General features: G+C 46.3%; 1 protein-coding gene across 2 annotated transcripts in view; it reads right to left on the minus strand.

Moving 5' to 3' along the window:
• Window positions 1-26,607, minus strand: part of EFR3A (EFR3 homolog A) — an 81,892-nt gene that overhangs the window by 3,440 nt on the left and 51,845 nt on the right. For both annotated transcript variants that reach the window (XM_004697389.3, XM_045295327.1), the window contains exons 14-22: window positions 25,224-25,299; window positions 23,369-23,530; window positions 22,229-22,360; window positions 19,900-19,967; window positions 18,869-18,996; window positions 10,457-10,548; window positions 2,731-2,779; window positions 1,285-1,388; window positions 364-413 (exon numbers count right to left, since the gene is read on the minus strand). In XM_004697389.3, the coding sequence (XP_004697446.2) occupies window positions 364-413; window positions 1,285-1,388; window positions 2,731-2,779; window positions 10,457-10,548; window positions 18,869-18,996; window positions 19,900-19,967; window positions 22,229-22,360; window positions 23,369-23,530; window positions 25,224-25,299 (861 nt within the window). The remainder of the gene's footprint in view (window positions 1-363; window positions 414-1,284; window positions 1,389-2,730; window positions 2,780-10,456; window positions 10,549-18,868; window positions 18,997-19,899; window positions 19,968-22,228; window positions 22,361-23,368; window positions 23,531-25,223; window positions 25,300-26,607) is intronic.

Genomic DNA, 26,607 nt, shown 5'->3' on the forward strand with positions numbered 1-26,607 from the left:
ACTGCGACAGTGTACATGCCGGATTCGCTCCTGATTGGAGGCAGACAGTGTTAGGAGGCTGAGCCACACCCAGTATAGTTTGAAAAGAGTCAACTACGGGCAATTTCCTGGTGAGGCAGAACATTAGAATTCAGATCTTTACGTGAACTGGACTTCCTTATAGGACCACGGTGAAGGAACGGACTAGAGCGAGGAGCCGGACAGAGAGAAGCAGCCGTCCGTCAAGTGGACAGACGGGGACACAGACGCACTGCTAGGGCTTGTGTTTGACCCACTGGGCGCTCCCATGGGAAGCACCACGTCAGCTTCCCTGCATGGACCCTACTCCTTTTGACTGTGCTGTGGGAAGAACAAACCACGTACCGTACGGTGAGTTCCAGGATCTGAGCAAGTCTGTCATGCAGCAAATGTGCCTGCAAAGGAGAAAGCACACGTCGTTATGAATTGAGTGGGGGCGTCCTCGGTGTCTGTGGTTAGAAGCCCCTGGGGCACGGGCTGTCTTTCCGAGGCTCATGTGGGCTGCATGGAGTCTCTCGTTTGGGCTAGGAGGCGGAGCACACACAGGCCGCGTGAAGAGCACCCAGGAGCGGCAGCTCGGAGTAGCACAGACTCCTTCCCAAGGCAGAGAGGAAGCGGCTGCCACTGGAGCCGCCACGCTGAATCTGGACTTGCAGCCCTGCTGGCGCAGCGGGGTCAGCATTGTGCCTTTACCTGGCCACTGTGTGAGGCAGAGACATGTTGACTCTGCTCCAGGGCCACGGGGCTTGAAGGCCAGGGGGAGACTTAAATGATCAGAAAATAAACTTCTGTCAAAGTCACCCGCTGGTGGTTTCCCGTTACAGCAGCCCCGAGGACTAGGGAAGAACTGCTGACGCCCCGCACCCTCAGACGCCAAGACTATAGACCAGGGACTGCCGGCTGCTGAGCTCTCTCATCCGCAACTTCATGTACAGTCTCTTCTTCCCGCTCCTGAGAGTCACTGTGCTTTAAAGGGAAATGCACACAGAAACAAAATGACCAGCGCTCACCACAGACCAACAACAAAAGGAAATTCAAACACCAAAATGACATAGCATGCTGTTGGCTGGGACCTGCCATCGGTACCTGCTTACATAACACAAGGGAAACGTTGGGGTCTCATGGCTCTACCACCGGAGATTTCGATCCCCATCTGACACATTTCTTAGTGGCCAAACTTAGAACTTATCAACTGATTACCAAAAAAAAAAAAGATGTTCACTGACATCAAGCCCTGCCTCCACCCCCCACCAGGTGCTCACTCACTCTGGATTCACACCGTGCTGCTAGTTCTTCAAATGGGGCTTTCTGGAATTTCTCTATCACAAGACGTCTCTTCTCCTTTTCTTGCTCTTCCATCCCACTGGTATCTGTGGAAGCGTTGATCAAGACACAATGAAAGAAGCACAGCTCTACCAATAACCCTAAGAGCAAACCACACACACACACACACCACACACACACACCACTCTAACAGGGTTGGAAATGACATCATGCAAGATCTTGTATCTCATACCCCAAAAGTGCATACCTAACTTCCTACAGCTTAAAGAACCTCTTTCTTTCCTGAGGGGTGAGTCTCATTAAATGTGGCTCCCTTATACACATGAGACACAGATGAAGCGTTTGCTAGACTGACTCTTGATATTTATTAACAAAATAACTGGAGAACAAACAGGGTCATCAGGAACCACATTGTTTTCACTAACTCATTCACTCACTCAGCAGCCCTACAGGACAGAGCAGAACTGCTGTGGGTTTCTGAAACTGTAACCCTTTTCAAGAGTAAAAAGTCTCATCTTTCTTCCCAAGGAGCAGCTGGTGGCTTTGAACTGCTAACCTTATGGCTAACAGCCCAATGCATAACCACTATGCCACTAGGGGTCCTTGTCTTTGTCTTTTCAACTTACTGGCTGCAATTTGAAAAGCCATCTTCAATATGGAGACCATGTGAGGTCTGGCCACAGTCTATGAGACAGCACAATAACAAATGGCCCAAAGACACAACTACCGACTGCTCCTGGCTACCGAGGAGCATCACCAGGCGGACCCACGGCTTATCTGGCAGTGGCCTCCTGTAACCACACAGGGGTGTTCCCCATTGAGCTCCGCCCCTCAGACGTGACTCTCACAGGATGAATGAAGTGCCTGATGTTCAAGGTTCTGTGAAGAAAGCTGTGTGTCAGGTCAGGCAAGAAGTGGCTAGTGTGCAGAAACAGATGGCGGGGAAAGGAAATGGGCGCTGAGGAGGAGATTCTTTGACACGGTGGCAGACCGACAGAGGGGGCAGGTGTGGACTAGTGAATGACGGCCATAAAAGCCCCGCCACGTCTGCATTGCTCACAGCCTTTCTGTGGACACTACTTCTCCTTTTGTGAGGTCTTCTCCCAGTACTCCCCAACAGGTCTCCTACCAAGTTCCTCACGAGTGTTTTAAAAATTTACTTCCAGATTCACACAGCCTAGAAACTCAAGAATTCCAGAATTCTGGACACCAGATGAAAGCTGCAGTTAGGGCTTCCTGGCTCGAGTCCCCCCAGTCTGCCACCGGAACAGGACAAAGTGAGAAGGAGCAGGGGTTACGTCAATGCTAGGTTTACAGAGAAACCAACAGCATGTGCTTAGTCTGCCTCGCCTGGGATCCAGGTGCGCACGAGGGAGAAAAGGAGGAGAGGGGATCATGAGGAGAGCTCTTAAGTACAGAATGTCTCACCGATTGCTTTCTTCAGCGCTTCAAAGGTGATTTCTTCGGTGTTACTAACCTAGAGAAGTGGTTTTAAGTAAAATACAAAATTAAAAGGGTCAATATAAAAGAAAACCTTCAGCTAGTTACAAGTATCTGAGAACTTCACAATCATACTCTTCTTCTTTGTGTTATCTTGGTTTGTGATTTTACTCCAAGTGTCGCATCCCAAACAGCCTCCAGGCTCCCTGGTTCTGACACTGGCCCTTCAGGGACTAGTCTGCAGCTCGTGGTGGGCAGGCTGGGTGAACAACTGCCGGGCAGCCCCAACCCCGTGGGCAATAGCACACCTTCCTGGCTCTTAAGTGCCCCAGAGGGAAGGACTCGTCCTTAGGGAAGACGGCTTTGAGCTCTTCAGGGCGGAGAGTACACATGAAATCAGTTTCAGTCCTCAGGTCTGGTCAAGGAGAACTAAGTATTGTATAGTCTCTATCACTTTGGTACCATGTGCAATTTACAAATGCACAATCTAAGACTTTAAATTACTTAAAAGAAGTAATACTTTAGGATGTGTTCAATAAGTGTAATGTAATCAACAGCTTGAAATAAGCATAATTTGGATCTTCTGAGGCTCACCACCAAGTTTTTGTCTTCTAGAACTATTCTCTTATCTGGGCTTGGCAAACCTGTCTCTTGCTGGTCGGTACATAAACGGTATGAAATCAACTGTGTTCAAGTTATAACTCAGCCATTCATGTTGGGGCACCAGCACCATTTCAGAAGGAGTCACTAACTAGCTACCCATTCACTAGAGTAGCTCTGAAATAAATGAAGAACTGACACGTGAGTACTTGCCTGGGGCTCTGGTCACCCCTAATTTTAGCTCACGGATTTTGTTTGCTAAACCTCTGGCTGCAAGGCCGATGAATGAAAAGCACAGCGTGCCACACAAGGCCACAGCTGGACACCAAGGAGCAGCAGCAGAAGAGTCCCACGACCTCCGAATGGCGGCTCGGGGCTAGAGGCAGTCAGGTTACACGCCGCGATCCTCAGTTGACTAGGTTCTAGCGGTCAACTACTTGTACCTAGATAAATCTAATATTTCAAAGACAAGCAAACCTATCAGTGTTCTTAGAATTGGTAAGGCCCGTGAACTTGGCGAGACAACTAGAACGAGGGAGAAAAGCAGGGAAGACTTCAGAAGGCCATAACTGCAGCAGACTTTCTCTTACTCTCCAATCCCAACAGTTCATTAATTGTGATGCATTCTTCCACCAAGTCCTCCTGTCTGACACCCCCCCACTCCCCCCCCTCTTTAATCCACCTCCATGGAGTTTCTTGTCGGTTCGACCCACTCTGCCTCTACAATACCCATTTTCTCCTCCTCCATTCCAGCCTGGATCCTCTCGCTCAGGCCTTTGCCATGTCAAGTGCAGTCTCTTGGGGGCATCTCCTGACCACCACCACCCCTCTCCATTCATTCATTGGCTGGCCACCTGACCCTGTCTGCTTCCCTTCTGTAAATCTTTTTTTTTTTTAATTAAGGCAAACAAAACTTCTATACTAATGTTTAATGGTTCATATTTCTCATACACCGCAGCTGCTAAATACAAACCAAAATACAAATTCACTGCCATCCAGTTGATTAGCGACCCAATAGGCCAGGGGAGAAACTGTGGGCTTCTGAGACTCTCACTCTTTCTCCCACGGTCAAGACAAAGCCACTTTATTGCGTTTGGTGCTCAACCAAACTGCAATTGATTCTAACTCCAGGGAAAACATCTGTTGTGCTAGACAAACAGAAAACAGTGCTCTAGTCTCTAAAGAGGTATCTTTCTACAGAAACTTCAAGGTTCACTTTGTTATTTGGGACTTTTGTATGATCGGTAACTCATCAATTCCCACCATGTGTCTGTCAGTCTGTCACACGGTGGTGGCTTGTGTGATGCTGGGGGCTGGAAGCTACTCACTGGCATTTCAAAGGCCAGCAGGGTCACCCACCGTGAGCAGGTCTCGGCGGAGCAGCCAGACTCAGAACAGACGATGAGGAGGCTCCGCTCCCCACTTTGGAAACCTCATGCAGAGCTTTGCGGTCCGTCCGTCAAAAACGGAAGCCGAAGCCGAGGAAGCAGGCCCTTGTCAGAGACCTTGCAGGAGGACGGGCCCTCAGGCTCGGGGCACTCGAAATGTGACCGGAGAGGATTTCTTGGAGGGCAGCTGCCAGGGTGACAAGTCAGGGAAAGCCTGTGGGCGGGAAGCCTTGGGAACCTTCATTTGTTGATGAGGCACAAACAGCTGCCAACATTTTCTAATGATTCCAACTCAGAAGGAGCGAAGTACGACTCAGGGAAAACAGTAAGAGTAGCTGAAGCAAACGGAAGAAAGATGAAGTCAAGTTGCTGAACAAAAATGCCACAGGGCAGCTTGGGCAACAAAGTCCCACACTGAGCGAAATGTGCCAGCGCCTCGGATTAGGAAACCGAAGGGAAGAGTACGCTCAGCAGGTCGGAAACGGAAAGAACTCAAGAGAACGTCACGCTTCAAGTTGTAACTTGGAAAGATCATCGAGAGAAGATGAAAAGAATAGAGTCGCTGTCCCAAGAACTAGTTCACGTTCTGCCATTTCAAGAGGTAGCATAGCAGCAGCAACCAAAGGTGTTGAAAGGAAGAAATTCAAACTGCACTGAGCGCATTCGCTAAAACGAGGCTCCAGGAACTGATGGGACACTCACTGAAACGCCCCAGAGAGCGAGCTGGCGAACCACTGAGGCACCCATTCTTCTTTGCTAGGGTATTTGGGAGACAGCTTTCCATGTGTCCCCATTCCAAAAAGAGGAGACTCAACAGAATGCTCAAAATATAGAACAGCACCACTGATATTGCGCACAAGAAAAATCCTGCTTAATATCACCCACCAGCGGATGAAGCAGTATATTGACAAGGAGCTGCCAGAAGTTCAGGCCGGATTCAGAAGAGGCTATGGAACAAGGGATATCATGGCAGGAGTCAGATGGATCTTGGCTGAAAGCAGAGCATATCAGAAAGATGTTTACTTATGTTTCATTGACTATGCACAGGCATTTGACTCGTGGACCATAATAAACTGTGGATGACCTTGAGAAGCATGGGAATCCCAGAACATTTCATTGCGCTCCCTGAGAACTTGTACATGGCTCAGGAAGCAGGGTGCAAATAGAACATGGGAGTACTGCACAGTTTAAAATGAGGAAATGTGTGTGCCAGGGTTGTATCCTCTCACCATACTTATTTAGTATGTCTCCTGAGCAGTTCCTCAGAGATGCTGGAGTAGAGGAAGAAGAGTGTGGCATCAGGATTGGAGGAAGGCTTACTAACACAACGCAGTACGCAGATGACACAAACTTGCTTACTGATGGTGAGGAGGAACTGGAGATCAAGGATCACAGCCTTCAGGATGGATTACAACTCAATGTCAAGAAGACCAAACTTCTCACAACTGGCCAAATAGGCGACCTCATGATAAACGGAGAACAGGTTGAAGTGGTCATGGATTTTTGTCTTGCTTGGATACACAAGCGATACTCACGGAAGCAGCAGTCAAAAGATGAAAAGACATACTGTATTAGGTAAACCTGCTGCACACGACCTCTTTAGAGTATAGAAGAGCAAGGATGTTCCTTTGAGAACTACGGTGCGCTGACCCAAGCCATGGTGTTCTCCAATGCCTTATGTGGATGTGAAAGTTGGACACGGAACAAGAAGACCGTAGAAGAATCGATGCATTTGACTTGTGGTGCTGGCGAAGGATACCGGAAGTACCGTGGACTGCTAAAAGGGCAAACTGATCTGTATTGGAAGTACTAAGACTAAGATGCTCCTTAGAGGCAAGGATGACAAGATTTGGTCGTAACATACTTTGGACATGTCAGGAGAGAGCAGTCCCTGGGGAAGGACATCTTGTTGGTAAAGTGAAGGGGTGGCTAAAAAGAGGAAGGCTCTGGATGAGATGTGTCCTCACCGCGGCTCCATCAACGGGCTCAGGAATAGGAACAACTGTGAGGATGGCACAGGACCATCCCATGTTTCGTTCTGTTGTGCATAAGGTTGCTATGGGTTGGGGCCGAGTCGATGGGACCTACCACGTCTCCACTCCTTTTTCCAACCAGGGGAGTTGTCATTTTTCCTGCTAAATTAGTGGTATGACAGCATCTAGCATAGCAGGTTCTGATCCTACAGATTTGATGTTAAATTCTTTGTTTTGTTAGCACTGTTAGCACACATATAGTTTTCTTTAGGAAAGAGGAAAGACTGTTTCCCACAAAGATTTGATATTTGTCCTGGAATTAACAGTGATTCTTTTCAGCTAACTGGTAGCTTAAATTTAATAGATATCAATAAATTTTAAATATTAAAATAATTTGGTACTCAAAATTTAATACCTGTAATCTTCTATCAATTCCCCCTAAGTAATCAAACAGTGCACTTTGAGGATTGCTGAGTCCAGCTCCAATCATTTCTATTTTGCAGCTAGTCTCCCTGACTTCCAACAAACAGTACTTCTCACAAGCCATGTTGTTTTTACTGGTCCAGTGGACCATGAGAGGGATAGTTTGGGTTTGGGTCAATGTGGCTAGGGTAGGGTTCTACTCTGGCAGTAATCTCCCGTGATGTGGGGTAACACAAGGTTATCAACTCCACGATGGGGTCTCACAGAATATAAATCAACTCTGTGAGCAACCAGCACTGGTGGTGGGATACAGCCCCTTAATCAAGTTACAGCCGTGATGCAATGGAAGACAGACTCACCAAGGGTGTGGCCTACTCCTTTTGAAGCAGCCTCTGTGGGCAAGCTTGTCACTGCTGCTGGATCAGGAGCCTGCATCTGATTCATTAACCTAGTGCCATACTGTGTGAGGACTCTAGAAGCCCTAAGTGGACCTGGCTTCATTTGACACTGCATCCAGCAGCCTGTGGTACTCTTGCTTCACCTCCCTGCTTCCTCAGCTCCCCAGAGCTACATAAAGCAGGAGAAGCTTCCAGCTTAACATCTGACTTGCGGACTTGAACCAGACTGGACTTCTCCAACTGTTTAAGCTATTTCTTGACATCAATTTCTTTCTATATACATAAAAAGCGCTACTGGCTTTGATTCTCTAAAGAACCCAGCCTAACACAAATAGTAATATGCCCTACAGCCATGCTGAAGCACGCAATCTGCTGCTTACCACATACAGCGTTGCAGCACCTGAGGGGCTGATGTCTCATCATTCTCAGACGCTGACTAGCAGGCGCTCAATGTTATGAACACTGTGCTAGAGCAGCCGGGGGGCTGGTCTACACTGGAGTCACTGACAGTGTCAGGAGTTGTAACAGAGAGAGCTGGACAATGCTCACTTGTACGGGGTTGTGTCGGACCACTGACCTGTGGGTGTGCCCGACAGCCACTGTGATTTGACTTCACTGTTACGATACTAATACAACAATTAAGAGATTGGATTTACAGCTACTGACTAAGAACAACAAAAAAGAGGTATTTGACTTACGTCAGAACTGACTTACGATGGAGTCGTCAGAACAAACTGCCGTCCTAAGTTGGGGACTACTGGTATACGATATCACAGACGCATGCACAACATGCCGTGACTATCAGTCACGATGGTCACTTCAACTCAGGAGGCAAACAGAAGGATTCTATTTTAGTTATTTTACCTAACTTGTATACCTTCACTTAAGTAAGACAACTTTGTCTATGTATGTTCATAGATAGCAATGCTTACAAAAACGTCTATTAAACGATTCATTGGAGGTTAAGGTTTGAGTCTGTCAGTGTTGGGTCTGACAAATCTCAAGTGGAGCAGGAACTTCACAGACTACGAGGAGTCTGAGCCACAGCTGAAGTTGAGTCTGGTCTCCAACTAACACCTTTCTGTCTGTCTGTCTGTCTGTCATCTCCCTACATATTTTTATATGCAAACATAATTGAATGCACTAAAACTCAGGTCTCCCTGATAATAAACTGGGATTGTGTATATAAAGTTCAAATAATTCTAACCAGATATAAGAGTAATGTTTCTTTTCACATAAGTGATTTGTGTCATCTAATTCACAATACAAATATACTAATCCATAGTTTGGTGTTTTGTTAAACTATGAACTGGACACTACACAATTAATGCCACTTCCTGCTGCCCACAATCTGCAAAGAATGAGCCAGTTCTAGCCTAGGAGGTTATGTGATCCTGTCTGCTGGCATCTGACGCAATCCGTCTCATCCAAACAAGCTGACTCCACCGTGGGGAGGGTGTTGGAGGCTCCCATGTGCTCAGTTCAACCTGACTCCAGACACAGGACTTTGCAGTGCTCAGTGGAAGCCCAGGTGACTGAAGCCTTATGGTTAGGACCAGTGGGAAGACACAAATAGGATGTTTCAAAAGTTAACACATGCATTCATGGATGTTTGATGTCATACTCATGTCTAGGAATTTCCCCTGTACACTACATCAAGCTTTTCATCAATGTTTCTTTGCAGCTCAAGTGATCAAAACAGTCTGTTTCTGGGCAACAGTGTCAAGTGCTATGTATAGACCCATTTAAAAGAACTCTTAAAAACTGACAAAAGGAGAATAAAGTTGTGCGAGTCAAAAACCATATATTGCCCTACTGATGAAAGAAACAAATCACAATCTATAGACATAGCTTTAGATGCATCTCTTCCCTCATATATTACAGCGAGTCATTAAAAGAAAGGCATTCTTCCTACTGAGGCATGCACGGATTAAAATGACTTTGAAGAAAGTGGTGAAGGTAGTGAGCATGATTTGCCTTGACCCTGAAGTTGGTATACAATAGCACACCAGGTGTAACATGAACATACAGCCTTGAGTTTTAGACTGAACGCTGCCTGCCCAAGCACTACCGGTCTTCTGCTGGCAATCGCCCAACAAACTGACCAACCTTACCTAAGGGGCAGCTGTCACCATCGAAAAACACTCATGGCCACCAGATGTAATGGTTCCTGGAGACAAGTGAATGGCAGAGACGGGCGGGAGAAGGGAGCCTGAGAAAGCATGGACTCAGACAACATCCTTCCGCCTTTCTCACACACCATTGGGGTCGTTTCTGCTGTGCTGCTGAGAAGTGCTGATGGCCGAGGAAGGCAAAAGTGGAGAAAGTACAGAGAAGGCATGTGGGCATCTGTACCTGACTACAGTGTGGAGTGAGCTAGAGAATACTGGCTGCTTTTTCTCTCTAAGAATCGGGAGGACAACAGTCTTGTGTACCATGGGAACAGGAGGAGAGCAAGAAATCTCAGAAGCTTCAACTAAGTCAGTTCTTCCAAAGAACATGCTTCACTGAGACAGCCTAAGCCATGTTATTCATTATATTTAATATCCAAAGCACATTATCCCTCACAGGGAAGTCTGGAAAACAGTCTAAAAGCAGCAATGAGCTTTGGGCTTCTTGTGCAAGTAAACAGAATTCCACTTATTCCCATAACTTACATTCCATAAATCCTTAGAAGTAAATAAACTTAACACGCCTTCTGTAACATTTTTGCTTATAAAACAAGTCGAATATAATTCTTACATGCAATATCAACGTTATGAATCTTTATTGATAGTCAAAATGAACAATAAACAGTGCTAAATTTGTGGCGGTCAGTGAACAGTTTCGTTAATGTGGGGCTAACAGGCCGTGTGCGCCTTTCCTGGGGGTCAGTGGGGAAGGGCAGAACCTTCCTATGTGATGTCCCGCCCCGGCCCCAGCCCCAGCTTACCACATCATCAGAATGGTTGCTGCTGGGCAGAATGTCCACCTGAATGGAGACAGTGTCCACGATACTTTTTCTTCTAGAAAGTCGATCTTCGTCTAAAATAAAAGTTTTTCATTTCTTAGCAATATAAATTCAGCTTTCAAAAACTTCCTGAAAATTAAGGCAGTTTGTCTTTTTCTCTAAATGTATAAAGCAATGTGTCCTCAGACATTAAAATTTCAGGATGCAGACTGCAAAATAAGACTGATGGTATGACCCGGATATGGATGACAGTGCTTTCTCCCTGCCCCGGCCACACACAAACGGGTGGGGGGGACGACGGACGACATTACTGATAATGGAAACATTAACGATTTTATCTTTCACAAACACCATCACCAGAAGCCCCACAGTAGCCGCAGTTTTAATCCCAACCCCCAATCACTGCTGCCAGGGCTTTCTCCGTGCAACTTCTGTCCTCCACAGCATTCAACTCGTTTGCTCTCCACCCAGTCCATTCAGCATCGAGAGTGCCCTCATCCAAACTGTCCCCCAGGTGCAGGCTCTGGTGCTGTCAGCGACCCAAGACTGCCCCCTGCAGGTGCTGGTGTAGGAATGCTAGAGGGGCGGCTGTGACGACTGCAGATTATTTCGCCAGTGTTGAAATGATTTGATCTCTGCCTGTGGCTTATTCCTGTTTCTCTGTTGTGGGTGTGTGCTGTGGTGTTAAGTCTGACTCCTGGTGACCCTATGGGGCGGGGCAGAAGCCCACCCCGGCAGGTTTTTCCTCCCAACCCCCACCAAGTGGCTGGTGAGTTTCAACTATCTCTCAGTCACCTGTGAGCTACAGTAGACCCTGCCTTTTGTTTCTCCATCATTACCCAGCACAAACTGGGAGTCGGTGTTTCTCTCTGCCTTTGAGCTGGGGGAATTCCCAGGTCTCAGAAGAACTCACGTGAGGAATACGTTAAAAGCAGCTTCTCAGAGAATTTCTGGGGTAATATGCAAAGGGCTGCTGAGCAGAGCCCAGCAGAATCCTGAGATAGAGAGGGAGTGTGTGTGTGTGTGGGGGGGGCGGGGGCGGAAGGGAGCAGGACGACTGCTAAGGGGCAGGATCGAGAGAGGGCAGACAGCAGCCAGAGTGGGTAGAGAAGAAGGCTGAGATTTAAGAAGAAAAACTAGGCATTCCGAACAGTGAGAAAATAAAGTCTGTGGCAAGTGGGGCAGTTTTGCTTTTTTCAGAGCCACAGAATTGCCAGCCTACAGGTGATGAAGAGGGGACCAGCTACAGCTACACATAGACGTCTGTCGTGGGTATCAGCAGAGGCGTGAAAAAGGGGGAGTTCAAAGACAGAACGCCCCTAGCTGGCCAAGTCTGCTCCTGCCCTGCTGGGCCCAAGGTCACTGGAATGTGTGGCCTTGCTGAGGCCAGGCTCTGAAGGCCCCCCATAGCATTGTGTGTCAGCTTGTCTGGGGAGGCCCCTGGTACCCTTCTTGGGAGAGTCCCAGTCTACCTCACCCTTTCCATTGTCTCACCCCTCCTATCTCTCTCTGCTGCTCACGTGCCCTGTTTCCCGATGGTAATGATCATTTCTTCTCTTTGTGTTTAACTACTCCTGAAGACCTGAATCTTTAGAAGCCTGAGGGAGAGCGCTATTTTAACGACTTGACACTCAGTGAGACTTTGCTGCCCCCTGGTGTAGCTGTATGTAACTCATAGCTCATCACGCTCTCATGGCTAAAGGAGAGAGCAGCCGGAACGTGACGACTGCACAGAGAAATTATATTGGAACTGGCCTGACTGTATATAAGAAATCATAAATGAGCTCTGGGCAGTGAACAAGCTGAGACTCAGTGAAACTCTACAGGGAAAGTATCTCCATACAAAACTCAAAATGTCAACATTCAATCCTTATGCCACTCACACTGGCATACCTTTTTGGGTCCTATTAAAAACAACAAAAACAAAATTCTACCTGGAATTGAATGAGTAGTTACAAAACGAAAACAAACCAGAAATTCGCACTGGTGTCTGGAGCGAAAAGTTGGGAGGGATCATGTTAAGACAACATCTTTTTAAACCAAGAGGACCCTCTGCCACGATTCTCTCCAAGAAAGGAGAGCTGGAAGTAGCTCAGCAGGCACCGGGGAACAGCAGCTGCTCCGACCCAGCAGAGAAAGTGAACAGCCAGGTGAGGGTAACGACTAGGGCAGATCCACACACTCAAGAAGACAACTTGAAAGCCAGGACGTTGAAAGAAACATCACCCGAATTTTCTAAGGTATTTTAAAGTGTCGCTGAGAGAGTCCTTGTTTTATTTCTACCTGGGGCTGGGAGTCCCTGAGTGAGGCCACACCATGCCCAAGGTCACAAAGGTCGAGCAGAGTGAAGATCATCACACATTTCAGGCCCCAAGTGGACTCAGACACAGCATCTGTTTCCTGGCTCAGAGGGAAATTGGCAATTGTCCTGTCACCTTCTTCTGGAAAGGCTCAGTCGCCACCTACTGGGCCCGGCTTGCAATGGCAGGTTCTTCTGAAGAACGGCAAATGTTGACATTTTTAAACCTCCATGGATGGGTGCCAACCACTGTACCATTCCCAAGGTTTGTCCACTGTGGAAAAGCACACACACACCTCCCCGGCCCTGGTGGAAATCTTTTCAAAGACGGGGCCACGGCCACTGCCGCAGTTCATCCTCAAGGACATGGTCACTACAACACTACAATTCCTTTCCATGGAAGCTGTTGTTTCCAAGGTCAGCTATCACCCTACAGTTCTCCACCTCCTGAACCTCAGCCTTTCCCTCTATGCTATCTCTGGCCCCCACTCGTTCAAGCCCTAACATCCACCTTCCAAAGGACAAAGGAATTCCCCAATGCCATCCTCTGCAACTCTTCACGTTGAGAGGGTGTTCTCCGTGAAGTCTATCGATGCTGCTAGCACCAGAATTTCCATTATCACCTCCAAGTGCTCACAGAAAATGCAACGCTTACTCCAACGGCCTTGTAAGGCACTTGACTTGAATGGCCCAGTCAGTGATACTCAGCACGAGGCAAGTCCCCCAGAGGAGCCCACTTCTGTATTCATTTCTAGTACTGAAAACACCATCCTTCCACAGCTCCGAGTCCAAAGCTGAAACCAACGCTCACTAGTCACCCGGAAATGTACACTCCCTACACTCTGGACTTCCACGCAGTGCCATCGTCACCCAGGAAAGTGAAGGGGCCGGTGACCCGGCTCTTGCACTAGTGCTGCACCATGCAGCCCAGAGCTAGGCCCAAAGCCCCACCCGACTCTGGACATTCTCCCCCCACCACCCGCACCAGTCCTCACGTGCATGTCCCTAGATCTACCCAGTTCTCTGCATTCCCACGGGGATCAACAAGGGGGACAAGATTCATGTGAATATGAACAATCTTTTTAGTCTAAATAAATAACCCATGATAAATAATAGCAAAATCAAAGCATTCAGTAAGCACTTGACTGACATGAAAAGCAGTTCTTCCTGGTGTGTCACCTAGCCAGCCCTACTGCCCTCATTTGCACCCCTTTCCACACCCAACTCTAAGAAACATGAACACGGCATGCTGAGCGCAGTGCCTGGCACACAGCTAGTGCACGTCAATGGCAGGCTGGCACTGTTAGAAGGAAGGGTGCACACACCATACACAAAAACAGAATAGATGCTGCTTTTGCTTTGACTTGTCAGTGCCAATGAGGCAGCTCTGAGCCCTAGCAGCCCTCGGCACAACAGAAAGAAACACGGCCCGGCCCTGCACCACCCTCACGGTTGTTCCCACACTGAGCCCACTGCTGCAGCCACGGTGTCCAGCCCTCTCGTCCGGGGTCTTCCTCTCTCTCATGCCCTCCACCTCACCCGGCACGAGGTCCTTCTCCTGCGTGGCATGCTCTTCTCGTAGAGCTTAAGGGATTTCCAAGGACACGCTCTGACATACTCCGCTTAAATGCCTGAAATTGCACAGTAAGCATCTGATGCTTACAGTACAAGGAGCCGTGAAAAGTGGCTATTGTCCCCATGAAGCGTCCCTGCTCCTCCTGGGTCCCGAGATGAGTCAGGGCACGCAAGCCTCAGGCAGTTTCTAAACTGCCCACTCACTGCCATCGAGTCAGTGCTCACAGTGACTCTGGACTATCAAGGTCATGGCAAATCAGACTTAGAGCTCTCTATGGAAAGCTGGAGAAGCACGTGTATGTGGAGATGCCCAGAATTCTTCCCGGGACAGACAGGGATTATGAAAGAGAAAAACCGAGGGCGCACCAAAACATTGGAGTAACACTAGAAGGTACTGGATGGAGTAGGAATGAAGTGGGGAACAGAACTCACAACCCTAAGAGACCAGGCTTCCTGGTCAGACAGACTGGTGGAACCCCCAAACTATGGCCTGAACTCAAGTCCTGGGGCAAAACTTCCAGCCAAGCAAACGAGACAGGTCTATAAGCGGAATCAACACCAGGGAGGTATACACACCTTAAATAAGGTGAACAGCCAGCGAGGCCATTCGCCCAGGAAGTGGGGAAAGAGGACTGCCATCCACAAAGTGCGCATGAATTGTTGAATGCAAATGGAAGGTCTGCTCTGTGATCCTTTACCCAATTCAGAACACAAAGCTTTAAAACAGGCGTCCTCACACTACGGCCCGCGGGCCACATGCCGCCTGCCGAGGACATGTATCCGCACGCCGGGTGTTTTCCCCCGTTTGTTTTTACGTCAAAACAAGATATGTGCAGTGTGCATAGGAATTTGTTCATAGTTGTTTTTTTAAACTATAGTCTGGCCCTCTAATGGGTCTGAGGGACAGTGAACTGGCCCCTATTTAAAAAGTTTGAGGACCCCTGCTTTAAAACAATGCAGGATCCCCACCCCACCCTGAAAAACTCCAATTTTTTCCCATAAACGTTTTGATGTCCCCTCATATGTCTTTTTCTGGGGCAGGAGCAACTGCGGAAGTGCAAACAATCTAGGTTTTTAAAAAAAGAAAAACAAACGACCAGGATTTGTGTTACAAAGTGTTACGGCTTACAGGTACAAACAGGAGGAGGAAAGAAACTAGGGCTACGGGGGTGGCGGGAGAAATGAAAACACAAGTCCACGGGGACTCTACGGCACCTATGGGTCACACACAGAGCTATTTTCCTAGAGGGAGGGGAGGCAAAGGGCACCCAGCGGCCCCTGGAGTTACCTTTGTGCTTGTGCCTGCGCTTACGAGGTTTGGGGCCTGAAGGAAAGAAAGCTAAATCCAAACGGAGAGAATGAAAGCCTTTAAAAAGTGTTTTTAAAAAATCCTCTTAAAATTATAAAGTTCTTCTGCTGCTGTTTTGTTCTTAGCATTTCAATTTATTCAGCCAAGAAATTCATGAATAGAGCTTTGCCTCGTATAGAATTTAACTTAGAATGTACAGACATTCATAGCACCTCAGATAATTACGAATAACTATCATTCTATATTTTAGAATCCCATGGTGAAAAACATAAAGTACAAAGATTGTCCAACTTTAAGTGATTAAGACTGCAAATTATCTAACTGAAACCATATACCAAGTTGTGCTCTCATGGACATATTGGCTAAGCTTAAATGTCTACACACTAAACTGTTGTAAGGCACATTACAAAGAGCATTACAAATTAAAACATTTTCAAACTTCACAGAAGAAAATCAAGCCAAAAATTCGAGTAGAGGTGAAGACAGGAACTGGGTAGTAGTGAACACGTTGCCACACCAGGCAGGTTCAGGAAAATCAAAATCAAATGTAACACATTTGGGCAACTATTTTTTTCTGTGTAATTGAAAATGTACAAAAACTACAACAAAAATAAATACTTTCTCAAAGAGTGAAGCAAAATATTACCTCACCTAGCCCTTCCTATCTGTGTAGGACCCTCCTCCAATGACCGTGAGCCCGTGTGTAGAGTCGGCGGCTCCGAGTTTCCTACTCTTATTCCAGGAAGCAGCTAGTTGGATTTGAATCATCAGCTTTTGGGTGAGCAGCTGATCACTGAACCATTGTGTCATTTGAAAGAGGGCAGATTGTTTATGATGTAAGCAACTCGGAGAAAGTTAGGAATGTGTGTTTTCTCCATGTACTGTCTATCTCCGTCTGTGTACTACATATTGCCATTGCCCATGTCATTTTCTTGTACCCAAGGCAAAACTGCCAGGTGGTTTACATTCCATTTTTACTTAAAGAAGTTAGATCAAAGAATTTCTATCTTATACTTCCATTTTATTTGATGACCGTATATCTAATTTATATCTGATACCCATGACTGCTAAAAGTTAAGTTGACTTTAAGCACTGAGGATCAAAAACTGTAGCTGTTAGTATGAATTGTATGAAGAAGCATCAAAAGATTTGTGGAAAAATGGAATTAAAAGATAACATAATTTTATAATGAACTTTTGCAGCCTCCTTGCATCTTAACAACTCTTCACAGCTGAGCTGGACCAATAAACATCAGGATAAATGAAGTAAAGATTGAAATTGTCAAGGATTTCATTTTACTGGAATTCACAATTATCATTCATGGAAGCAGCAGTCATGAAATCAATTAACAAACATCTTAAAAAACAACAACAAAGTTATCCTATCCCCTTGGGGTCTAAGGGGCTCCTGATACAAGCCACAGTATCTCGAACTGCCTCACCTGCATTCGAGGCTTGGACAATGCATAAGAAAGGCCCAAGAAGATCTGAGGCCTTTGAATTACGGTATGGGTCAAGCATACTGAATATGCCTTGAGCTATCAAAAAAACCCAAACAAATATGTCTTGGAGGAAGTACAGCCGGAAGGCTCCATGGAAGCAGGGACGGTGAGACTCAGTCTCTCGGACCCTGGACATTTCATCAGCGGGATCAGGACTGGAACAAAGTAGAGGGCCAGTGGGACAGAAGAGGACCTTCAATAGTATGGACTGACACAGGTGCTCCTACGACGGCTCCATTACAACAAGCACTGTGAGGACGGCGCAGGGCCAGGAGCGCTGCCTTCTGCTGCACATCAGGTCGCTCTGAGTCTGAGCAAACTTGATGGTGCCTACCGACAATGCCTCAACCTTAAGTTCTACATTTGACACACCTGATGACGGTATACTTACCTATGTGTAAGTGTATTAAAGAGTATAATACACAGATATAATACTATCTCTAAATATTTATATAACAATCAAATAAAATGAGGGCCAGGATTGAAATTCTTTGACTTCAGTTTTTTAAGTAAAACCTGAATGCAAGAAACACGTGGTTTTGCCTTGGGGACAAGAGAATAATTAGGGACTAGAACTATAGCCTGCGAGCCACATGTGGCCCGCGAGGACATTTATCCGGCCCGCCGGGTGTTTTTGCCCCATTTGTTTTTTTACTTCAAAGTAAGATATGTGCAGTGTGCATAGGAATTGGTTGATAGTTTTATTCTAAAGTATTGTCCGGCCCTCCAACAGGTCTGAGGGACAGTGAACTGGCCCCCTCTAGTTTGAGGACCCCTGGACTAGATATATAGAAAGAAATATATGACACAGAGGGAAAAGATATTCCTAACTCTAACTTGTAGGGTTATGTGCATGACAGATTGAATTCTCCCAATTAACAAAAGTCTCCTGATTGATGAAGCTCAATAACAAGCCACTCCCTCCCTGTGCTTTATATCAACTCTGACTCTCATTAAGTGTAATAACCTACTAAGCATAATAAAAGTACTACTCAAATAAAAGTAATAAACACTCAACTACTCAAACTGTTAGTCACACACATCTTTAGAGATCTGCGATTGGTTCAGGAGGGCTGATTTTGGAGACAGAAGAAAGCACAATCTGCAAGCACTGATTGGACAAAGGCTGTGATGGATCAAGCCCACTGAGATAGCTAAATTGTGCCAATGGGTGGAGAGATAAATGACTCCGAGAGCCTCACCTTTCTAGTTCTTGGGTCTCTTGCTTTGTGCTGGTTGGACCAGAGTGTATGCTTAGCCAGTTCCCTGTTTCAGCTGGCAAGGCTCACTTCATGCAACACATCCCTGAGGAGAAGCCACATGGACCTACCCCAATGCAGCCCTGGGTGCTGGAGCACCCATGTGGAGACCTCTGCCAGCGGTGAGATACTTACACATTGACTGACTTGGCTTTCCTCCTGCAGTCAGCATCATAGTGTGTGTCTTGTGAGATGGGAGGACTTTGTGGATTGGTGTTGGACATATGGGTTAATGGATAATGTTGGGGCTTGTGGGCTTGGGCAGCACTGGGTTGGGATGTTTTCTTGATGTGCACTTAACGTTCATATAAAACTCTCTCTTATACATGAGTTTCTGTGGATTTGTTTCTCTATAATACCCAAACGAACACACAGCAGAAGTCATCTTCACTGCTCGTTTGGTGACAAAATGTGAGAAAAGCAGAATCAGCCCAGTGACCCCCTTCCTTACCTTTAGCTTGTGGCACGTATGGGACTGACAACCTCTCCACACTGTACCCGCTGCCACCAAGAGACTCCGCAATCTTATTGCTCAGAAAATACAGACTTTTGTCATGCTTCTCTAAGGACTTCGGCAGCCTGTCAGGGCCATCAAAACAATCGTTAGTTGGCATTACTTAAGTTACTAAACAAACACTCTAGCGGAAAAATGCCCCGATTCTAAATGTAAACACCATGCATACCGCTAATTTTTAGGTGACTGATTTGACTTATGGGAAAATACTTGGTGCATGGTCCCACACATGATGGGGCTTCAAGAAGTTCACTGGAAAATGACAAGGTCATGAAGTTTTCCCACAACTGAAGAACCTGCTGTCTGCTTTCATTCATCTCTCCAGGGTGCTGAGCCAGTGGTGACCTCAGCCGTGGGTTACATGGCTGGCACGGGGCACGACCGTCAGTCCTCTGTCTAATTACAGGTCACTGGGAGGAGAGAGTGAGGAGGAGCTCACAGGCTGCTACTTGGAGGTGTCTTGGCCAGCCACATGGCCCCAGGCACTCCCTCCAGTCCCTAAGAATTCCTTACAGAACACCAAATGCCATGCTGATCCTGTTGCTGCTAAACTGCCTGCAGAACCTCCTAGTTTGAATAAAATATAATCCATAGTTGTTTTTCTTTTCAAATTCTTTCTCCAAGTTACAAGCATATTACAATTCTTATTGAACGTCTTCGACATGATACTGTATAGTCCTAAAAGACTGCCCATTTATACACAAGAATACCAAAAAGACTACAGTTAAGAAACATGGCTCTGTTATTTAACAAAGTCAAACAGGCCTCGCTGTTTTAATCAAAGACCAACAGCCTGTGGGTTATTAAGTGACTGAGGCCCAGGATGGTGATGACTGTCACAAACACCGCAATCACCACCCCCAAGTGCACCCTGAGAGGATTATCGCTGGCTGGGCTCCGAGTGGCTGTGCCTTCTTTAAAATGCAGGGCAAGCTGCCACCGGCACGGAACGCAAAGAGGTCACTTACGTGCACTTATCTCTGAAAATGTGCTCTGGGAGGAAGTAGGGGGCCTCCATAGTTCGAATCTCAATAACCTGACAAACAAAAATAAAACCTCACCTCAGAACCTTGCGATGAAAGTTTAAAAAATAAGAAAAACAACAAAAAGCAAAATAAAAACAAAACCTCTATGCATTTTAAGAAATGGATTACCTTGACTTTAGGCTAAGTTAGAACACAGTTTACATTGCTTTCACACCAACAAAATCATAGTTATTTATTTAAGTAAACATAATGACCCTAGCACCCTGCACACATGTGGTTCATGAGACCAGGAAGAGGCAGGGACGGGAATCTGCTCAAATGTCCTCTGTGGAGGCCTTCCACACAAAGCATGAGGCTCTCCCTTTGGCAGCAGTGTGGGGGCATGGTCTGGCCTCACCCAGGGACTGCTTTTGTACTATGACCTGCATCTCGGAATGGCTGGCCTGAAAGATGCACTGAAATGTTTACTTCATGAATGAGGATTAATTCTCAGAATGTACTAAAACTTACATCAAAGCGGGCACTGCCAACTTGATTCTCCAAGACAAATGACTTTAAGGCATAAACATTTCAGTGGACTCTTTTGGCCAGACATGTCTGGGGCTCTGACATACATATGAATTCATGTCGTCGTGAGGTGCCATCGAGTCAGTTCCAGCTCCATGTACAACTGCCTGCTGTGGGCCATCCTCCCAACGGTCCTCACATTTGAGCCCATATTTGCAGCCATTGTGTCCATACATCGTATAAAGGGCGCTCCTCTGCCCTGCTATTGATGGCCCTTGCCAGGGACCAGTCTCCTGATTACATGTCCATCGTACGTGAGATGAAGTCTTGCCATCCTCACTTCTAAGGAGTATTCTGAGTGTACTTCTCCCAAGACAGATCTGGTTGTCCTTCTGGTCCATGGTGCACTCAATATTCTTAGCCAACACCCCCACCAACACATCACTTCTCCTTTGGTTGTCCTTAGGAATGGTCCAGCTTTCACATGCAGATGAGGTGATTGAAGATAGTGTGGTTCGAATCAGGCGTCTTCAAAGTAACATCTTTGCTTTTTAACACTTTTAAGAAATCTTGTGCAGCAGATTTTTCCAAAACAACATGCCATTTGATTTCTTGATTGCCACTCCCATGGGCACAGATATGGATCCAAGTAAAATGAGATCCCTGGCAAATCCCACAGTTCCTCTGCTATAATGGTGCTGATTGCCCCAGCTGTGGAGACATGCGTTTTCTTCACACTACACCATACAAGTGATTATTTAATGGGTGGTTGCTGAAGAAAACCCAATATGGTTAGAGAATATATGACAATTCTCTGTCAAGCACACCACTTATTATGAAAATATTTGTATCAAGCAAATTGATTCAAAAGCAAAGCAAAAAAAAAAATTATCTTTTAACTGTTTTTCCACATAGTTTTTGAAACTCCCCTATATCATTTAAGAAAATTTGGATTAATAATGGCTCTTAAGAAAACATATATGGAAATCTCATGGAATTCTAGAAATTAAGAAAATCCAGGATTCCAAAAGGTAAAAATGCAGAATAAAATTTCAAATTCTCATGGACTCCAGACTTCTTCAGCCACTGAAGCTGGATGAACCCTGAAACTACTGCTCAGATAACCTATAACCCATACACCCCAACATCTTCTTTCAGCCAAAGCACAGTTGAGTACGGTCAATAGAGGCCGTGGACCGGAGCTGAGCTCTTGTGCAGCATCCCGAGGTGGGAGGAGCTGAGTGGTGCACAGGGTCAGTGCGGGCGCTGACCCCAGAGTCACTCTGCAGCAAAGGAAAGGAGTGTCTGCTCTGGAAAGGCCGCCTCCAGGGAAGAGGTGGGAGTTCTACCCTGTCCCACAGGGCTACTGCGAGTCAGAATCCACTCAACGGTTTTCCGCTGTTTGCTTTACATTGATATGGAATCATACTGGCAACTGCAACTCCAAGGCTAAATGGGAAGTTTATAGGCAGGGAGTTATATTAATGGGGAAGGAACAAATCTGAAAAATAGGGTGAAAAAGGTTTCACAGGTGTATCTCCTGCTGTGCACTTCCAATAACAGCAAATAATTAAATACCAAACATTTATTCTATTCAAACACTACAGTAAAAACACTAATAACAGCATGAAGGAGAATACGACGATACTAGCTGTAGTTCTGACTTAGTCATGATTTATTATTAAGAAATTATTTTAATCACTTGATGATGCATTATCGTCAAAATTAAAAATCATATGCTCAAGAAAAACAGTCTTTTGGGGGGCTGCAAATCAAGCTTAAGGGCTTTGATAGACCAGATTACCTTGCTAACATGCTGACAAAAGGCAGGGACAGCAATCATCTGGCTTAGGAAGTTCAGGTATGCCGCCACCAGGGCCATGGTCCCACAGCGATGGAACATGGGCAAATTGTCCTCATTGATAATCACACTGTCCTGGGAGGAGAGACAAGCACATGTGATGGCTCAAGGTCTTATGCGGTGTCAGCGTTCTCTGGGATTATGATGGAATACTGCAGGGGGCTTGGAATGCTAACCAAAATGCCACCTTGTAAATTCTGATGGTTTTGAAGTCTACGGAAAGGAGAATAAAAGGCCATTTGTAGGAGTGAGTGAGTGTCTGTCGATAAGAGTGTCTTTGTTTTAGGAAAGTCCATTCTGATCCACCGCATGCTGTCCTTGTAGCCAACCGAGCAGACAAATTATCACTCCTGCAGGACCGGCCACCTTCACTCCTAGCCTGAAAGTCACATGGCGCAGGGACCAGTGTTTCAAAGGCTATGAACAATGTTTGGCAGAGTTAGTGATCATTTATTTAGTGTTTGTTCAAAGAATAAATGAATGGGATCTCAGAGTGATAACTTGATGCCTTCCTTTTAAAATTCATGTCCTCTGGCCACACACACATCACAGTCTTCAAACCCCCGAGACCAGGACGAGAAAAAGTCTGGTTATCCCTCCCAGCTGCTCTGCCAAGGATCACGTGAGAAGGTTCTGGATAAAGTGGAGAAAATAGAGCAAGGAACTCCACACTGAGTGGTTGGAGGGAGACTGGGGAGTCACCCAGGACTACGGCCCTTTGTCGTCCTTCCCATCGGGAATGGAACTCACCCTCCTGTTAGTTGGACTCAGCAGCCATTTAAGATCAAAAGGGCAGCTTTTCCTCCAGGACAAATGCTCGGAGGGTTGGGAGAGGAGGCAAATGGAAACAGGACGGGACCGTAGCTGGCACATCAAGGATCGCAATGGATGAGGTACATCAGAATGTGCATGAATTACGGAACTGAAAACTAATGCTCGTCTCTGTAAACCTTCATCCAATTCACAATGAAGAGTCACAAAAATTAAAAAGCATTCATGTCTTTTCAAAAAGGCAACAACATATGAAAAATGGTGTCTACTTCCAAAAACGTTTTCTTCAACAGGGAGGTTAAAAAAGCATACCTGTAAAGCAATGGCTAATCGAATGAGATCAATAACCACTTCTTCATTGGCCAATTCAATAGTCATAAGAGCAAGAGATGTATAGAGCAGCTCATAGTTCTTCTGAACGTTGTCTTCCTCTTTGCAGCCTAAATAGATATGCCGGTACAGCTGCTGTCCATTCTGGAAAAGGAAGTGACAGAAGAAAAACCCACACCTTTCACTTACAATGTCTGAAAGCCACTGTGCAAACTTGGGGAGGGGATGACAGACTGACTTGCGCAACACGAGGCAGTGTGGCAGAGCTATGGGAAACTTCTATTCTTTTCCGGGAGCATTTTCAACAGGGCTGTCTGTGACGAGACTACTGAATTAGCAAGTGTGCTAACAGCATGTGCCTGGGCCCTACTGTCAGCTAAGGAAGGCCTCCTGTGAGGTGGGAAGGCGCACCTGTAGGCCTGTGAGCACTGCTGTGGACCCCCCACAGGCAAGCCCCGAGCCTCCCTTGGGGAGTAGTTAGGGAGACACCCAGGAATGGCCCTGAAGTCTTGCCTAAGCCAGACTGATCTAAGGAGTCAGTAGAGGACACAATGCCCCTTCCCCTCAGAAGGCTTCCTGAGTCTGGGATCAACTGCCAGGTGAGAGAAGAGAAATATAGGGTGTTTCCCAACACAAACCACAAGACAGGGCACACAGACACACACACACACACACACACACACACACACACACACACAGCCGGTGCAGTGGGGAAGGCTGCTGAGTCTCAGTCAGGGGCAAGCCGGGTTCAGAACCTCAAGAAGGGAGCAATAGTTCTCACATGAACTGATCCAGGACATGGAATGCAGAGAGAGGACAGCCTGTTTGGACAAGCATGCCTCTACTCTGTGTTCTCACCTGTAAGGAACGACGTAAGCTGTGCTGGGGACAGGACAGGGCCGTCAGGATGCTATCAGAGGGCCTTTTTGTTGCTACAAATACGAGGGTAGGCCCTTGAACCTAAGTCCTGTGTCTTTGAGGATGGAATGCTGGTTTCTACCCTTCTGAATCCAGAATTTAAATGCCTCCTTCTCAAAAGGCCCTGTACTGGTCTTGGGTATCAGGCCCTCCCAAGCCCTGAGTGTTTCAGTGATGTCTCTATTGCTCGGATGCTCCCAACAAACACCAAAGGATGCTCATGTTCCCTTCCTTCAGTGCCTAAGACACACAAGAAACAACAAACTCCCTGCCATGAGTTGACTCCGTCTCCTAGCAGAGTGGGAGCGCCCTGTGGGTTTACATACAGCTGTGTGCGACATATAGCTGTGTGCGAACAGAAAGCTCATCTTTCTCCAAGAGGGGCTAGTGGTTTCCCAGTGCCGACTTGGCGGCTAGCAGCTCAGCATGTGACCCAATCCACCACAGCGCCCCTTCCTTAAGACAGTCCAGGGTTTTGTTGGCTTGTTTTGAAGTACTACATGCCCACACAAGGGAAGAGTAGGGCCTCACATGTAACAGGTGAACCACTCTGAAAGTGCCTGGCATTGCCTTGAGGTGAAGAATCCATACCCTACGGCCTTGCACATCCTTCCTGAGAGAAATGGGTGTCACCGAAGGTGGCACACACACAAGAATGCCTTGGAACAGGTGTGTGTGGGGGGTGGGGGTAGGGGGAGTGGTACAGAGGCTAGAGGGGACGTCTTCACCCACAGAAAAGCTGCGACCTGAGACCTGCAGGAGCAGCCAGCAGGAAGCTATGCTGAGGTGGAGACACTGGAGGTCTGAGCCCCATCGAAACCGTATGGTCGAGTTTCAGTTAGAGACCAGTATCCCAGCACCTCAGTGCTGACACGGTTACAACCTGCAGCATGTGTTATTTGTTGCAAGACAATCTTACCTTTTTCATAAAACTTGTGTCTTGTCTGCAAATTTTTTCTCTTTTTATCTTCAGGTCGGCCACATCTGGTATTATTCTACAAACAATAAAAATATCATTTTTCACGACTAGCCATATGTAAACCATTTTCAAGCATCAAGTTGCATGACTAAAAGATCCACTGAGCAAAGCACCAAATGATAGAGGAAGCACCAACAAAAGATAAAGAGAACACGGAGTGACTGTGCCAAAAACATTGAGTCCACGTCCAACCATTTCAAGAAGTAGCATATCTGCAAGAATCAATGCTACTGAAGAAAGAGATTCAAGCTGCGCTGAAAGCATTAGCCAAAACAAGGCTCCAAGAATTGATGGCATATTTGAAATGTCTCAATGTCTCAAGCTGATGAAGCACTGGAAGCAATTACTCGTTTATGCCAGGAAATTTCAAAGACATGCCAACTGACTGGAAGAGATCCAGATTTGTGCCCATTCCAAAGGCGGGGACCCAACAGAACGCCCAACAACATCTCTTTTCTTTCTGCTTTTCCCAGGGTCTTGGTTTTAGGGTCTGTTGCTGGGGTTGATTTGGAAAACGGCATTGGATAGACTGCATCAGCTGCAGTTCCTTAGATACGGTGTTCCACTCTATTTCCAGCTATCAAGTTATACTAATTTATTAACTGACCATTTTAGTTTTAAATATGAGAAGAATTCAGACCCATAAACTACAAGATAAGACAAAAAAGGTAAGAACTATTTGAAAAAGGATTGAGTATTCAGGGAATTCCAAGAGAAGCCAATCGTAACATAAGGTCAGTGGTTTGAACCCACAACTTTGCAGCCCATAGAGGATGTAAGGTTTGGAAACTCAAAAGAGCAGTGTTTCTCTGTCCTAGAGAATCATTGTGGAGTTAGACCCGATTAGAAGCAGCAGGGTTTTCGTTTTGGTATGGGAGCTGGGCAGTAGAGACAGAGAGAGAGAGACCACAAACTGGACACTGCAAAATTAAATAGAGCACAGCTTGAGAGGAATGGAAAATGAGAAAAGGGGAATTGAAAAACTACTCATGCGGAAGGTGTGAGAGCAATTTAAAGTGTAGAGAATGTAAGACTTGATAGCAATTTTCTTAAGTATTTTGGAGATTAAATTTTCTCTTCAAATTATGCAGTAAATATTTCAGAACACATTTACATTTTAAAATTTACATTTGATTGTTGCTTCTGAGCTAGATGGCCGCTTGTTTACCTTCAAGCCTTTAAGACCCCAGACGCTATATCTCTCGATAGCCAGGCACCATCAGCTTTCTTCACCACACTTACTTATGCACCCATTTGTCGTCAGCATTTATATGGGAAAGGTGAGCACACAATGATGATTTTTGTTCTTTGGTGTCTGCTACCT

The sequence above is a fragment of the Echinops telfairi genome, unplaced genomic scaffold (assembly GCF_000313985.2).
Source record: "Echinops telfairi isolate 266 unplaced genomic scaffold, ASM31398v2 ScPeMD7_1;HRSCAF=3_0, whole genome shotgun sequence".
NCBI classification, from domain to species: Eukaryota; Metazoa; Chordata; class Mammalia; order Afrosoricida; family Tenrecidae; genus Echinops; species Echinops telfairi.